This window comes from Trichosurus vulpecula, chromosome 4 (assembly GCF_011100635.1).
Source record: "Trichosurus vulpecula isolate mTriVul1 chromosome 4, mTriVul1.pri, whole genome shotgun sequence".
In the NCBI taxonomy this organism is placed as follows: domain Eukaryota; kingdom Metazoa; phylum Chordata; class Mammalia; order Diprotodontia; family Phalangeridae; genus Trichosurus; species Trichosurus vulpecula.
The window spans coordinates 30,825,277-30,840,791 of NC_050576.1; the positions used below are offsets into that span (position 1 = coordinate 30,825,277).

General features: G+C 45.8%; 1 protein-coding gene across 1 annotated transcript in view; it reads left to right on the forward strand.

The window, feature by feature from the left end:
* The first annotated feature begins 4,476 nt into the window (after positions 1–4,476).
* The window catches only part of SPATA6 (spermatogenesis associated 6), a 127,286-nt gene continuing 116,247 nt past the window's right edge, over positions 4,477–15,515 (forward strand). The window contains exon 1 of the mRNA XM_036755449.1: positions 4,477–4,527. Coding sequence (XP_036611344.1) covers positions 4,477–4,527 — 51 coding nt within the window. The remainder of the gene's footprint in view (positions 4,528–15,515) is intronic.

Consider the following 15,515-nt stretch of genomic DNA (forward strand, 5'->3'; position numbering starts at 1 on the left):
CACTTTGCCATTCACTTCTTCTTTTGAGAACTGTTTGTTCATGTCCTTTGACTACTTATTCTGTCTCTGTCTATGTCTTTCTCTAACCTACTACCATCCTTCCCTTCTCTCCCTTTTCTTTCTTTCCATTCCCTTCTTTTTACTCCCTCACCTTTCCCTTTCCTTTTTATCTCTCCCCTTTTCTTTCTATTCTTTCTGCTTTTCTCCTCTCTGTCCCCCTCTCACTTTTCACTGCTTTTTCCCTCCTTATTTATTCCTTATTCTTCCTTCTTTTGTTTCTCTCTCACATACTCTCCAGGCACTCTGTGCCCCCAGGCCTGATACAACCTGGAGACACACATACACCTGTGTGAGTCACCCAATTCACCCATCCATCAAACAACATGTATTTTTAAAAAAAAAATATTTATTTTTAGTATTCAACATTCACTTCGTTCATTCACAACATTCCACTCCCCCACCCCAATATGGCATACAATTTGACATGGGCCCTACACATACATTCATATTGAGCCTATTTTCACATTAGTTATGTTGTAAAGAAGAATTAGAACCAATGAGAGAAACCACAAGAAAGAAGAAACAAGCAAAAAAGGAAAAGAAAAAGAGAGCAAATAATATGCTTCAATCTGCACTCAGACACCAAAGTTCTTTTTCTGGACATGGACAACATTCTCCATCATGAGTCCTTTGGAGTTGTCTTGGACCGTTGCATTGCTAAGAAGAGATAAGTCTATCAAAGTTAGCCATCACACATTGTGGCTGTTACTGTGTACAATATTCTCTTGGTTCTGCTCACTTCACTCAGTATCAGTTCATTTAAATCTTTCAGGGTTTTTCTGAAGTCGGCCTGCTCATCATTTCTTATGGAACTATAGTATTCCATTACATTCATATACCACAACTTGTTCAGCCATTCCCCAGCTGATGGGCATCCCCTTAATTTCCAATTCTTTGTCACCATAAAAAGAGCTGATATAAATGTTTGTACGTGTAGGTCCTTTTCTCATTTTTATGATCTCTTTGGGATATTGCTGGGTCAAAGGGTGTGCATGTTTTTATAGCCCTTTCGGCATAGTTCCAAATTGCTCTCCGGATAAGGTCTTACATAAGTATATACAGAATAAATATAAAGAGAACAAACTCAAAACAGCTTAATATAAGGTAATTTGGGAGAGAGAAAGGGCACTGTCAGCTTGGGGGATCAGTGACCTTGGCGGACAGAGAGCTCCTCAAAGTTCTGGGATTTTATGATTCTGGGTCTCCTGAGGTCCTGACTCCAGGAATCAGGTCAAGACTCTGGATTGTGATTTGTCTCTAATTATTGTACCTGACACAAGGACTGGGGCCCATGGAAAGCCCTGGTGGGTTGTATTTGATAATCAATAAGCTTGGGGGTTAGGCCTAATTAGAGGATTTACAAAATGAGTATTCAATGGGGTTTTTCTCAGTTAAACTCTGTGATTAAAAAGGAGAAAATTCAATTAGTAGATTACATTTAAATAACATTAGGGGTCCATTCCTAAAGCTTTGGCTTGGTGTAGGGGGGAGTGAAATCCCACTGTCATATGGGCCAAGGGCCCTTTAAGCCTGAGAGAAATATGAGGTATTATTATTATATGAATCCAATGCTACAAGCATTTACTAAGAGCCTACTATGTGCCAAGTGGGGCTAGGGAGACAAAATGGCACCATCTCTGTCCACAAGTAGTTGGCATTCTACTAGAGGAGGAGGAAACAACACATGTACATAGATAAAAAATATAAAATATATAAAAAGAAAATTGAAAAGTTATTTCAGTAGGGAGAGAAGAGACTTGATAAATGGTTTGGAGGAAAGGATGGCCTTTGGAAGGAGGCAGTCCTTGGGTTGAGCTTGAAGCAGCTTTAGATTCTAAGAGGCAGAAATGAGGAGGGAGAATGTACCAGCTGTAGGGAACATACCATGTATGAGGAAAAAGCACATGGGGGGTGTGAAGGGAAGTGATAGAGATCATTCTAGAGAAGTAAGTTGGAAGCAAATTGTGAAGATAAAGTGTGAAAATTCACCCTCCTGTCAGTGTCTTGGATTCACAGAATCTGGAGGGGGGAAAGAGGACATGTAGTCAGAGGCTGACTTGAGTGGGGATCAAACACCTGTGTGTATTGGGCCTGCTGTGGGACCTCTGTGGGCCTGATCCAGGCCCTCATGAGTGCACAGATGTCTTCTGGGTCTGCCTTCCCCCTGCTTTTGACATGGTCGGCAAGCCCCTTGTCCTGGAGTATCTCTTTCCTTGGCTCCCATGATACTCCACTATGTGGGTTCTTCTTCTATTGACATGAAGCCAGAGAACTGGAATCACACATGAACTCAGGCCGGTCCCTATTGACTCTTTCAACAGACCCAAACTCAAACTCCCCAGCTCCCTGGTGGTCTTTATACAAGTGCCCAACCCAAAGCCCTGCTCTGGATATCACAGACCCTGGAAGCTGGTAGCTAGCCAGCCATCTTCTCTATTCCTGTGACTAATGAGCTTATTTCTCCAATTCCCCTAGTCCCTGTGACTCAGACATCTCCCAATCCTCATCTCTTCCCCTGCTTCCTATACTCTTGTTCTTGTCCAGCTCAATCTCACCTTTCTCTGCTCCTGCTTTCCATGGTGCCCTCTGAAACTCCAGTTCTATTATGAATAAACTCCCTTTCACCTTGGATCTCCTCTTTTCACTCCTTTTCCATCTTAAGCCTAGCTCCCCTTGGCAGACTATCTTGTCCTGGTCCTGGATCACAAGGAGGAGTACTTGGCATACTCTTTGCTCCTCATTGCTGTTTCTAAACCCTCTCTCTACCACTTTGAGGTTATCTAAAGGTCTAGATCTTTGTTGCTCTAGTTTCTAATCTGAGAAGTCACTCTTCTACTTACTTGAGGAGACCAGCACCTGGCTTACAGTCTTCTCTGTCCTAAATCCTGCCCTCATTCTTGGGGACTTCAATATCTTGGCCTCTCACTCACTTCATCAGCTTCTTCAACTCCTTCGACTTTCACCTTCTCTCCATTTCAGGCACCCACAGGTCATACAAATCTTAGACATCACTATCACCCATGACCGAGCTGCCTTTGAATTTTTGAATCCCTTTGCAAATGGAATAAAGCTAGGAGGGAGAGGTGATACTTTAGATTATGGTGTTAAAACCCTCCTTCCATCCCTGTTAATGGGCTTCTTCCCTACTGGCTACAAACATACCTATGTCTTTTCCAACCTCAAAAAACCCTCGTTTGATCAGTCCATCTTCACTAACCACCATCCTCAATTTCTCCTTCTTTTTGTGGCTAATCTCCTCCTAGCTTTATTCCATCTGCCAATTAGGAAAGGTAGTCCCCAAGGTCTCTGATCCCCAGATTCCTCCTTTATAAAATGAAGGGGTTGGAAATCCCTAAATCCTTCTACCTTTAACTCTATGCTCTAATGACTCTGCCTTTTCCTGAGGGTCATACAGTTAATCACAGGGGTGACTTGAGTCTTTGGCTCTCAGGCCAGTTCTACCCACTATTCTGAGCTGCTTTCCAACTTTTCCATGATTTAAGCAACTCTCTAAGTCAGGGGCTCTTAATCGGGGGTCTAGGATTTTGTTTTAAAAGACATTTTGGTGAGTGTATTGTAATATAATTGGTTTTCTTTGCCATGGGGCTTTTACTATTTAAAAGCATTCTTTCGGGAAGGGTTCTCTCGGTTGCCACCAACCGGTAGGACACCAAAATGGTGAAGGGGCCCTTGGTGGGCGTTTCAGAGAAGGTGCCTGCCTGCATCAGGAGCAAGAGATTCCTCCCCTGGGAGTTCCCTGTATCCATAAAATCACAGGTCCAGGCTTGATCTCTTATCCCAATCCCAGTTAGGTAAAGCGCAAAAGTGGAAGCTCCCTGTAGCCCAGGTCAGTTTCTTTGTTGTCTCTGTTATCAGTAGGCACTTAATAAGTGCTGGTTGGTCGATTGACGGCGTTAGGGTCCACAGCTGGATCTTTTTAATAGACTAGGGACCTCGAATGGGATTGGTTGGGCTATTAGAGAAGAGGCGGGGCTTTCCCTACCCTCCGTGACGTCACAGACACCTTCCGAACGTTCGTTCCCCGCCCCCCGGCGCGTTGAAAGCTCCGCCCCCGGCAATCGGCCGGCCCCGCCCCTTTCCTGACGGGATTGGTGGTGGAAGGCCACGCCCCTAGGCTCTGCAGGCCCGGCCCCCGCGTGGGTGCCCCCGAGGAGGGAGGGGGGGTCACGTGCCCCCGCGGAGCGTTCGGAGGCTCCGCCCCGCCGGGGCCTCGCGCGGGGCCCGCCCCCGCTGCCATGACAACAGTGTCCACCGCTGCCCAGGCTAAGTTGCTGCTCCGGCGGGACCGAGGCAGGACCGCGGGCCCGGCCCTGGGCCCTCCGCCGCCGCCGCCTTCGCTGCCGCCGTCCCCAGCTCCGCACTCCCCTGCTCGGGCCCGCGGCCGGGGCCGCCCCCATGCCGAAGATGAAGGCGCTGCAGTGCGCCCTGGCGCTGGAGATCCGCTCCGTGAGTGGCCGGCCGGGCCGGGGAAACTGAGGCACGGGGGGCAGTAAGGGGTAAACTGAGGCATGGGGGGAAGGAGGGGAGAACTGAGGCACGGGGGAAATGGAGCGGGGGAGAAACTGAGGCACGAGGGGCAGAGAGGGGGGAAACTGAGGTACGGGCGGGAGGGGCCATGGAGTCGAAGCTGGGACTGGGGGGGTAACCGAGGCCCGGGGAGGGGGCCATGGAGCTGGAACGGGGGTAAACTGAGGCATGGGGGAAGGGGCCCATGGAGTTGGAGCTGGGACTGGGGGGGAAACTGAAGCAGGAACGGGGCCATGGACCCGGAACGGGGGGAAACTGAGGCATGGGAGAGAAGGAACCATGGAGTGGGGAGGGGGAAACTGAGGCAAGGGGGGGCGGGGAGCCGGAACTGGAGCTGGGGGGAAACTGAGGCACACTGAAGGCCGGGGATTGTAGAGGAGTTGGAAGGACTGCTACCTAGCCCCTCGTTTTACAGAGGAGGAAACTGAGGCACGGGGGCGGGCCTTCTTTATCCTTGCCACACCCCTTCACGTCCCTGCACAGCATTTCTTCAGCATTTCATTCTTTCTCGAACAAGAAGCTCCCGCTCCTCCCCTTCTCCTCCCCCCGGCCCTTCCCTTACAGTTTCTAGGAGAGAAAGAGCACCCAGCCCTCTCTCGTGTAGGGGGACCCCTCCCCCAGCCACTGTGGCATAACCTCTGATAATCCCTGGACAAGGTGTTTTCTAAGTGTTTGATTTTCTTGTGTGTGTGGCATTGAAGCCCCCCCCCCACCTCAATTCCCAGGCCCCCTAAAGTAAATCTTTGTGGCCCTTTCTCCTCCCATCCCTTTTTTACTCCCTCCTTTCTGATGGCCTCCTTGGTCTCTTTTGTCAGTGCTTTAAAGTGGGAAATTGGGGGTGAGGGTGAGGGTGGAGTGTGGAGGGGGGAATGATCATCTGAACTGCCTTGTAAAAAGCTCACAAACGTGCATTGAGATCACTACTTTAAATACAGCGAAGGAATTCCACAAATAATGACCTTGCTATTATGGCTGTTATATTTGCATCTGTGACTCCTTGTGCAGGTCACTGTTACTGCAGACAGTGCAGGGTCCAGAATAATGCTTCGCCTCATCCTCCCCTCAGCTGTCACACTGATCTTCCTAGAGCTCAGATCTGACCCCGTCCCGTCTCTGTTCAGTAGATGCCAGGGGCTCCCACTTACCTCTGGTATCAAATACAAGATCCCGTTTAAAGCCCTTAGTGATCTGAGCCTTTCCTGCCTTTGCAGTCTTCTTACGTCCTCCTACACACTCTGTGACTCAATGTCCAGGGCCTCATTGCTGTTCCTCAGCCCAGACACTTGCCTCTGGGCTGCTGGCGGTTTCTCTGGCTGTCCCTCATGTCTGCCGGGCTCTCCTCATCCCCACCTCCTGGCTTCTTTCAGGGCCTGCTGAAAATCCCACCTTCTACAAGAAGCCTTCCCTGATCCCCTTAGTACTAGGGCCTTCCTGCTGTTATCTTGTACGTACATAGTTGTTGATGGGTCATCTTCCCCTTTAGACCATGAGCTTCTTGAAGGCAGGGACTGGCTTTCTTTGTATGCCCAGTGTGTAGCTTGGTGCCTGGCACACAGTAGGCACACATAATGCTTGCTGGCTTGCCTTGAGTACAATGCTGTCCCCACCTTCCATCCTGAATTTGTCCTCGAGACTCCATGTTAGGCAAAGTGTTAGAAGGAGAAGGTTATCTATGTCATAGGAATAACCACCCTATCAAGGGGAAGGATGCTTCCCTTGGTGCCTTGGCCCCTGAGCTCGAACCCTGGCTTGGCCACTTCCTGTCTGACCTCCTTCGACCTCAGTTGTCCTTTCTCAGACCCAAGGGGCCTGACCAGACCATCTCCGAGATCCCTTTTAGCACCAGACTGAGCAGCCTTTCAGCAGAAATGGAAAGTGCACGGAGGGCTTTTATTGTAGCATATAAATGCTCTTCTTGTGACTTAGCAGAACGTTGCTGGAGGCCCCTACTGCATTCCAGCATCCTGTCTTTTAAACGGATTCTTGTGTGCAATTGTTTTCTGGTATCATCTATAGGGAAAAGTCCCCAGCCGGTTGGTCATTGGACTAGCATTGTGCATGGAGAGGTTACTATCTGTAGATGCAGAGGATTGTAGGAAGGTTAGAAGCTTCTGCCCACTTTGGTGCCACACCACTGTGGAATGAATGAATGAAAAAACATTTATTAAGTATTTTCTTTGTGCCTGGCAGTGTGCTAAGGGCTAGGGATACAAATTCAATTAAGCAATACAGTTGCTGCCCTTGAGAAACTTATATTCTACCAGACAACACATAAAAGGAAAACTGGAAAGTGGTGGGTGCGAGAAGATGAGGAGGGGAGTGGTCTGGACACCTTAGGGAAGTGAAGTGGAAGCCTGGCTCTGGGCCAGATAAGGCTGGAGCTGTCTTTCAGGGCCCCCAGAGGAGGGGCCAAAGTGAAGGTGGTATGGTTTGGAAATGGCAGGAAATAGACTTGTACCACATAGGCCCAATGGCTTTTTGTTTACCAGTTTCACTAATCTCTGTGCCTAAAGGTATGTTAATTCCCTAAAGGTCACCCTTCTGGTAAGGAGCCCCAACTCTGAGGCTCTGACTGTATCTATTGCCTCTAAATACCCCTGCAGGAGGCATTGGAGGAAGGAATTTTTAGGTGGACATTCCAATAAAGTCCATTAAATTGACTCATTGAAGTATGGCATTTACTAAACAGGGAGGTGTTTGTATTAAATTTTTGAGTGAGTCTCCTCGAAAAATTAATGCCGTGTGTTATGGATGTTGCTTCTGGGCTTGCTTTAGTTACCCCCAAGACTGCTCTGCCGTATTGGGGTCACAGATGGGATGGGATAGCAACATTGGGGCAATGGAGGGACTTCCCATGCCTTGGAACCCCAGAACCGTTTCCCCCTGCCTTCCCACCCTTCTGGCATTTGGAAGTCTGACCTAGGTTTTCCTACAGCTGTGGTAGTATTGTGATAATATGGGAACCACAGAAAAATTAGAGGGAGGTTTCACCCTCTGACACGGAATTCCCCACAGCAGTTCTATCAGAAAGCAGAGCCACCCAGTTTAGGAGAAAATAATGTGTTGCCAGGGGGAATATATGCGTTTTCTCTAGGATCCCTTTGAGAATTGTGTGTTGTGTTGCATAACCTGCTTTTAAAGAGTAGTGTCAAAACTGTACTTATCTGTTGAGTCTAGAATAACATACTTTTAAGCACATTTCACCTGGAAGGCAAAAATTCATAGTTGCATTGGTCTGAATATAATCTACTCTCAAAACTAGAGATGTTTCAGGGGAGTCTAAACTACAATACTGGGGAACAACAGACCTGCACTTAGATGGGGTGCAGAGGACCTTGTCCAAACCCTTCTGAGGAGAAGCATTCAAAAGCCCCAGGTGGAGGCTCACCACCCTGGATGTCAAGGGCATCAGTGAACTTCCTTGCTCTATGCGAAGCTATAAATATATGCCAGAAATCTAGTTTTCATTTATTATCTCCCCCTCCTTCTTTTGGGGGCAGCTGTGTGATGCAGTAGATAGAGTATGAAGCCTGGAGTCAGGAAGACTCATCTTTGTGAGTTCAAATCCAGCCTTGGACACTTAGTAGTTGTGTGACCCTGAGCAAGTCACTTCACCTTGTTTGCCTCAGTTTCCTCATCTGTAAAATGAGATGGCGAAAGAAATGGCAAACTATTTCAGGTACTTATGTCAAGAAAGCCCCAAATGGGGTCATGAAGAATCAAATTTCACTGAAAAATGACTGAATTACAGCAAAACCTTTCTTCTTTCTACCTTCTTTCCTTCCTTCCTTCCTTCCTTCCTTCCTTCCTTCCTTCCTTCCTTCCCTCCCTCCTTCCTTCCTTCCTTCCTTCCTTCCTTCCTTCCTTCCTTCCTTCCTTCTTCTTTACTTCCCTGCTTCTTCTCTCTTCCTTTTCCCTAATTTGACAGATAAGGAAGAGAGGTTAAGGTAGCACTTGTTTGACTTCAGAGTAAATCTCCAAGCTGAGAGTTGTCTCTACTCCAAGCCTAGCACTCTTGTGCTAGCAGATTGGTAATGTGCCTCTTTTGGAAGTACATGTATGAGCTTTTGGAATTTACAGTTAGTAAGCATTGATTAAGCACCTACTATGTGTCAGGCACTGTGCTGAATGCTGGGGCTACAGAAGAGGTCCTCAAAGAGCTCACAATCTCATGGGGGAAACAACAAACTAACATGTACAAACAAGCTATATATGGGATAAATAGAAAACAATTAAAGAGAGAAGCCTTAAGAAGGGTTATAGAAGATGGGATTTAAGTTAGGAGTTGAAGAAAGAGCTTTCCAGGCATGGGGGAGGGGGCACAGCCAGAGAGAAGGCTCTGGTTGTCTTGGACTGAGAGGAGGAGGCCAGGGTCAGTGGGTCTGGGGTGGGGATGGAGGGAGATGTGAGAAGACTAGAAAGGAAGGAGAATGCTGGCTTGCTTAGGAAGGGCTCTGAAGGCCAAATGGAGCACATTGATTCTGAAGGAGACAGGGAACCACTGGAATTTATTGAGTAGGGGAGTGATGTGATCAGAGCTGTCCCTTAGCAAAGGCATTTTGGCCCCTGAGTGGAGGGTGGACTGGAGTGGGGAGAAACCTGAGGCAGGCCGGCCCACCGGCAGCTATTGCCACAGTCCAGGCCTGAGGTGATGGGGGCTTCCACTAGGGGGCAGCAGTGTCAGAGGAGAGAAGTGGGGTATTGGAGAGATGGTGCAGAGGTGAAGGCCTTGGCAGCAGATTGGGATGTGAGGGTGGGGTGAGGAGTTGACGATGACTCTTAGGTTGTGAGCCTGAGGGACTGGGGGGATAATGTTGCCCTCTGTAGTAATAGGGAAATGAGAAAGTGGGGTAGGGTTTAGGGGAAAAGATAATGAGTTCACTTTTGTACACGTTGAGTTTAAGATTGGTCCATGCGACAGGTTGAGATGTCTGAAAGGCAGTTTGGAGATGCAAGGTCAGAGTCAGCAGAGAGGTTAGGGCTGGACAGGTAGATTTGAGAATCATAGGAGCATAGAGACAGCCCTGACAGACCCTTGAGACACCTACCATTAGAGAGTGTGATATGGAGGAAGATCCATCAAAGGAGACTGAGAAGAAGCAGTCTCAGAGATAGGAGAAAAACCCAGAGACAGCAAATATCTAGAGAGAAGAGGGTTTCAAGGAGAATAGAGTCATAGACAGTGTCAGAAGCTGTAGAGAGGCTGAGAAGAATGAGGATGGAGAGAAGACCACTGGATTTGGCAACTAAGAGATCATTAGTAACTTTGGTGAGAGCAGGGTCAGTGGAATGCCATTCAAGGTTGGAAGCCAGATTGTAATAAGGGTTAAGAAGAGAAAGGAGAGAAAGAGGAGGTGACTATTATAGATGGCCTTTTTAAGGAGCTTACCTACAAAGGGCAGATTAGATAGAGGAAGATAGCAAGGACAAAGGATCAAGTGAAGGTTTTTTGAGGATGGGGAGACATGGCCATGTTTGTAGACAGCAGAGAAGGAGCCAGGTGACAAGGAGAGATTGAAAATAAGTGATAGAGTGGGGATTACAGAGAGGGCAGTCTGATCGAGGAGATGGGATAGAATGGGAGTGTCTGAACAAGTAGAGAGGTCAGCCTTGCTAACGAGTAAGACCTTCATGTGAGACAAAGGTAAAGGAGAGAGTAGCAGAAGGCATAGGAGTGATAGGAAGAGGGTATATTAGGAAGGCAGAATTTATGATTTCAGAGAGAATCTCATATGTGCCTAAAAGGTCTGGAACCACAGGATATAAGGAATTCTCTAGGCAGAAGGCAGGAGAACTAAAGCATGTATTTACACTCCACAGTAACAATCCCACAAACCAGCGTCCCCATTTTGATATTTTCATCAAAAGCTTCCAGGCCCAGTAAGTCCGCCTCACAAGGGTAACCAGGAGGCCACAGAGAAGCGAGATGGTATAAGGCAAAATTGTATACATGCTTCCCCTCTACGGTAAGAAGATTACCCACTAGCCTCCAGTCAGCTCTGCTACTGGCAGCTCAGCTTCGGCTGTAGGCGTCTCTGGCTCCAACCGGAAAAGGAAGAGAGGATCTTCAAGCTTTCCTCTCCCCTCTTATAGAGTTTTTGACATCATCAAGCACCACCTGAACAACCAGGGCCGATTGGTTCTTGACTTGGCCCCTCCCCCTAGCATAGACCAGGTTAACACACCTCCCCTCAGCCAGCCCCATGACTCATCACACAGGAAGCTCTCTGATTCCTGGCATGGTCGCTGGGCTTCCTGCCCTGGAAGAGCAAGCCCCAGTGTCCAGGGAAGCTCAATGAGGTAAGCTGAGTCATTCAAAGAAAACAAAGTCCATTCTGGTTACAGAGGGGAGGAGGAGCTCATGGGGATTGGCTCACATTTTTTCAGTGCAATATGAGGCAAGGTTCTAAGCTGAGACTGTGGGGGGAGGAGGAGCCATGGGAGGTTTGAGGAGGAATGAGAAGGTGAGGAAGGGCTGCTGTGGAGAACAGGAGAGTGAGTTCATGAGTGAAGCAGAGTAGGATTGCCGAGCAGCAGGGAGGGCCCAGCCAAGTGTAACATAAATTTGTAGTGGACTCAGTCAGAATGGATGTGTGATTTTCTCCGTTTTTGTTCGATTACATGTGTATAGGAGGGAAGGCTGTAGAAGGTGGGGGTAATCCAAGGCTGAAGCTTGGCGGGCATCCGCTTACTGATGATGATATATGATTTCTAGACACCTCACATTACCTTTTACTGCTTTCTGTGTTTGCCCCTGATCCTGCTGCCTGTGTTGTTGCTACACTTCTCAGCTCTGGGTCTGCCTCTTCTTTTGTTGACTACTCAGAAAATAGACATTGTTGCCTCAAACAACCTACCAGCCGACATTCTAAGAGCTCAGTGGCAAATTCTGCCTTCTGTGCTCACTGTCGTGTGACCCTTAGAGTTTGTAGAGAAAAAGGGGATAAGAAACAGTTCAGTGAAATCTACCAGTGACACCAGTTTCAAGAAATAATAAATCCTTTTCTCTTTTGGGGGCACTTCTTTTGGAATACCCAAGCCCAGAATTTGTCTTTTTTCCTCCCAAAGGATATCTTGTCTTTCCCTTTCAACATGTAAACACTGAATCATCAGCTCACCATTTTGAGCTGTTTAGAACCTTTTACCTTTATTAAATTTCTTGTGTCTGCTACATATTTTAAAAACACTCTCCCGGTGGAGCCAAGATGGCGGCTGGAAAGCAGGGACTTGCGTAAGCTCCCCACCACGTCCCTCCAAAAACCTATAAAAATGGCTCTGAACAAATTCTAGAACTGCAGAACACACAAAATAGCAGAGGGAAGCAGGGATCCAGCCCAGGACAGCCTGAATGGTCGCTGGATGAGGTCTATCGCGCATTGAGTGGAGGGGAGTGGAGCTCAGCATGGGAGGCAGCAGGACCAGCCAGACCAGGAGCCGGGCAGAACAGGCCCTAGCACCCTGAATCAGTGAGCTGTGGCAGTTACCAGACTTCTCAACCCACAAACACCAAAGACAACAGAGAAGGTTAGTGGGAAAAGCTGCGGGGGGGACAGAGTTCGAGGATCGGCTACTGCCCGAGGGGCAGTGGGGGAGGTGCAGCTACAGAACTACAGCTGCAGTTACTTCCAGCCCCAGGCCCATGTGGTGGGAGGAATTAAGTGGCAGATCAGTGCAGGAGTGAAGAGCCTGCTGAAGATTTGGGTCAGGTCCGGGTTGGTGGTTCTTGAGGAAGGAGGAGTGCTGGGGTGGCAGAGCTGGCTATATAGAAATAGCTCTGAAATCAATGGCGCATCCCCTCAAGCTTCGAACAAAGTACTCTTTGCTCTACAAGCAGTCATACCCCAACAAAAACTCAAGGGTCAAGTAAGTTGGCTGGGAACATGGCCAGGCAGCGAAAACACACCCAGATTCAGTCTCAGACTTTGAAATCTTTCTTTGGTGACAAAGAAGACCAAAACATACGGCCTGAAGAAGTAAACAAAGTGCAAGAGCCTACACCAAAAGCCTCCAAGAAAAACATGAACTGGTCTCAGGCCATGGAAGACCTCAAAAAGGAGTTGGAAAAGCAAGTTAGAGAAGTAGAAGAAAAATTGGGACCAGAAATGAGAATGGTGCAAGAAAACCATGAAAAACAAGTCAATGACTTGCTAAAGGAGACCCAAAAAAATACTGAAAAAAATATTGAAGAAAACAACACCTTAAAAAATAGACTACCTCAAATGGCAAAAGAGCTCCAAAAAGCCAATGAGGAGAAGAATGCCTTGAAAAGCAGAATTAGCCAAATGGAAAAGAAGGTCCAAAAGACCACTGAAGAAAATACTACCTTAAAAATTAGATTGGAGCAAGTGGAAGCTAGTGACTTGATGAGAAATCAAGATATTATAAAACTGAACCAAAGGAATGAAAAAATGGAAGACAATGTCAAATATCTCATTGGAAAAACCACTGACCTAGAAAATAGATCCAGGAGAGATAATTTAAAAATTATTGGACTACCTGAAAGCCATGATCAAAAAAAGAGCCTAGATATCATCTTTCAAGAAATTATCAAGGAGAATTGCCCTGATATTCTAGAGCCAGAGGGTAAAATAGAAATTGAAAGAATCCACAGATCGCCTCCTCAAATAGATCCCAAAAAGAAAACTCCTAGGAACATTGTTGCCAAATTCCAGAGCTCCCAGGTCAAGGAGAAAATATTGCAAGCAGCCAGAAAGAAACAATTTGAATATTATGGAAAAACAATCAGGATAACACAGGATCTGGCAGCTTCCACATTAAGGGACCGAAGGGCTTGGAATACGATATTCCGGAGGTCAATGAAGCTAGGATTAAAACCAACAATCACCTACCCAGCAAAACTGAGTATCATGCTCCAAGGCAAAATATGGATTTTTAATAAAATGGAGGACTTTCAAGCTTTCTCAGCGAAAAGACCAGAGCTGAACAGAAAATTTGACTTTCAAACACAAGAATCAAGAGAAGCATGAAAAGGTAAACAAGAAAGAGAAATCATAAGGGACTTACTAAAGTTGAACTGTTTTGTTTACATTCCTACATGGAAAGATGATATATATAATTCATGAGACCTCAATATCATAGTAGCTGAAAGGAATATGCATATATATATATGTGTGTGTGTGTGTATACATATATATACACATATATGTCTGTCTATGTATGTATGTATGTAGGTATATGTATATATATATGTATATATATATACACACACACACAAAGGGCACAAGGTGAGTTGAATATGAAGGGATGATACCTAAAAAAATAAAATCAATTTAAGGGATAAGAGAGGAATACATTGAGAGAGGGAGAAAGGGAGAGATAGAATGGGGTAAATTTATCTCGCATAAAAGTGGCAAGAAAAAGTGGTCCTGTAGGAGGGGAAGAGGGGGCAGGTGAGGGGGAATGAGTAAATCTTGTTCTCACTGGATTTGACCTGAGGAGGGAATACCATACACACTCAGTTGGGTATCTTACCCCACAGGAAAGAAGGAGGAAGAAGATAAAAAAGGGGGGATGATAGAAGGGAGGGCAGACGGGGGGGAGGAGGTAATCAAAAACAAACACTTTCTAAAAGGGACAGGGTCAAGGGAGAAAATTCAATAAAGGGGGATAGGTTAGGAAGGAGCAAAACATAGTTAATCTTTCACAACATGAGTATTGTGGAAGGGTTTTACATAATGATACGCATGTGGCCTATGTTGAATTGCTTGCCTTCTTAGGGAGGGTGGGTGGGGAGTGAAGAGGGGAGAGAATTTGGAACTCAAAGTCTTAAAAACAGTTGTTCAAAAGCAACAACAACCAAAAAAAGTTTTTGCATGCAACTAGGAAATAAGATACACAGGCAATGGGACATAGAAATGTATCTTGCCCTAGAAGAGAAGAAGGGAAAGGGCGATGGGAGGGGAGTGGGGTGACAGATGGAAGGGCTGACTGGGGAACGGGGCAACCAGAATATACGCCATCTTGGAGTGGGAGGAGGGTAGAAATGGGGAAAAAATTTGTAATTCATACTTTCGTGAAAATCAAGACTGAAAACTAAATATATCAAATAAATTAAAAAAAACCACTCTCCTGCTATGATTTTTTAAAAGTCGTAAGTTCTATTAAAAATCTACTTTTTTCTGTAAGGCTAAACTCAATTTTCTAGGATGTTATCCTTGGGTACAAGCCATTTTCCTTTCCTTTTTCCCTTTTGTATGTTATATTTCAATCTTTGGGTACCTGTTCTTTTCCTGGAGGCTTAACAATGTATTTTCTTTTACCCTGGAATGCAGGAGTTTGGTAATTCCAACTCTGTGAGAATTAAACCAAGGGTTCTTTTCTAGAGGTGTTCTGTGAATTTCATCAGTCTTTATCTTTATTTCTGGTATTTTTTGATAAACTTAACTTTTCAGCTATCCTGAAATACTGCATTCAGGCTTTTCATTTCATCATGAATTTTATGTGATGACTCTCCTATAAAAATCTAAGTCTAGAATTAGATTAGAATTCTAGAATCTAATTCTAGTAGATCTAAGAATGTAATTCTTGGATTATCTCACTGAATCCTGGGTACTTGATCACTTGTTTTTGGTTGTAGACACTTTATGTGTCCTTCCAGTTTTGCTGTTTTTGGATGTTGTTTTAGTAGTTCTTATTATAATTTACATTTTGAGTATCTCCTCCATTCTTTTTTCTCCAGAATGTCTGGTTTATTAAGATTTTCCAACATCTAAACAAAATCTTTTTGAGTTTTTAATTAAAATTAAAATTTCATTCCTTATATTTTGTTTCTTTTTCTTCAGACTTCCAATTACCTCTTGAGTTCTTGTGGCTTTCTCTTGTTACATAGTACTTTTTTATTGCATTAGGAACTTTTTTTCATTTTCTTAATTTTTCTGCCAGTTTTT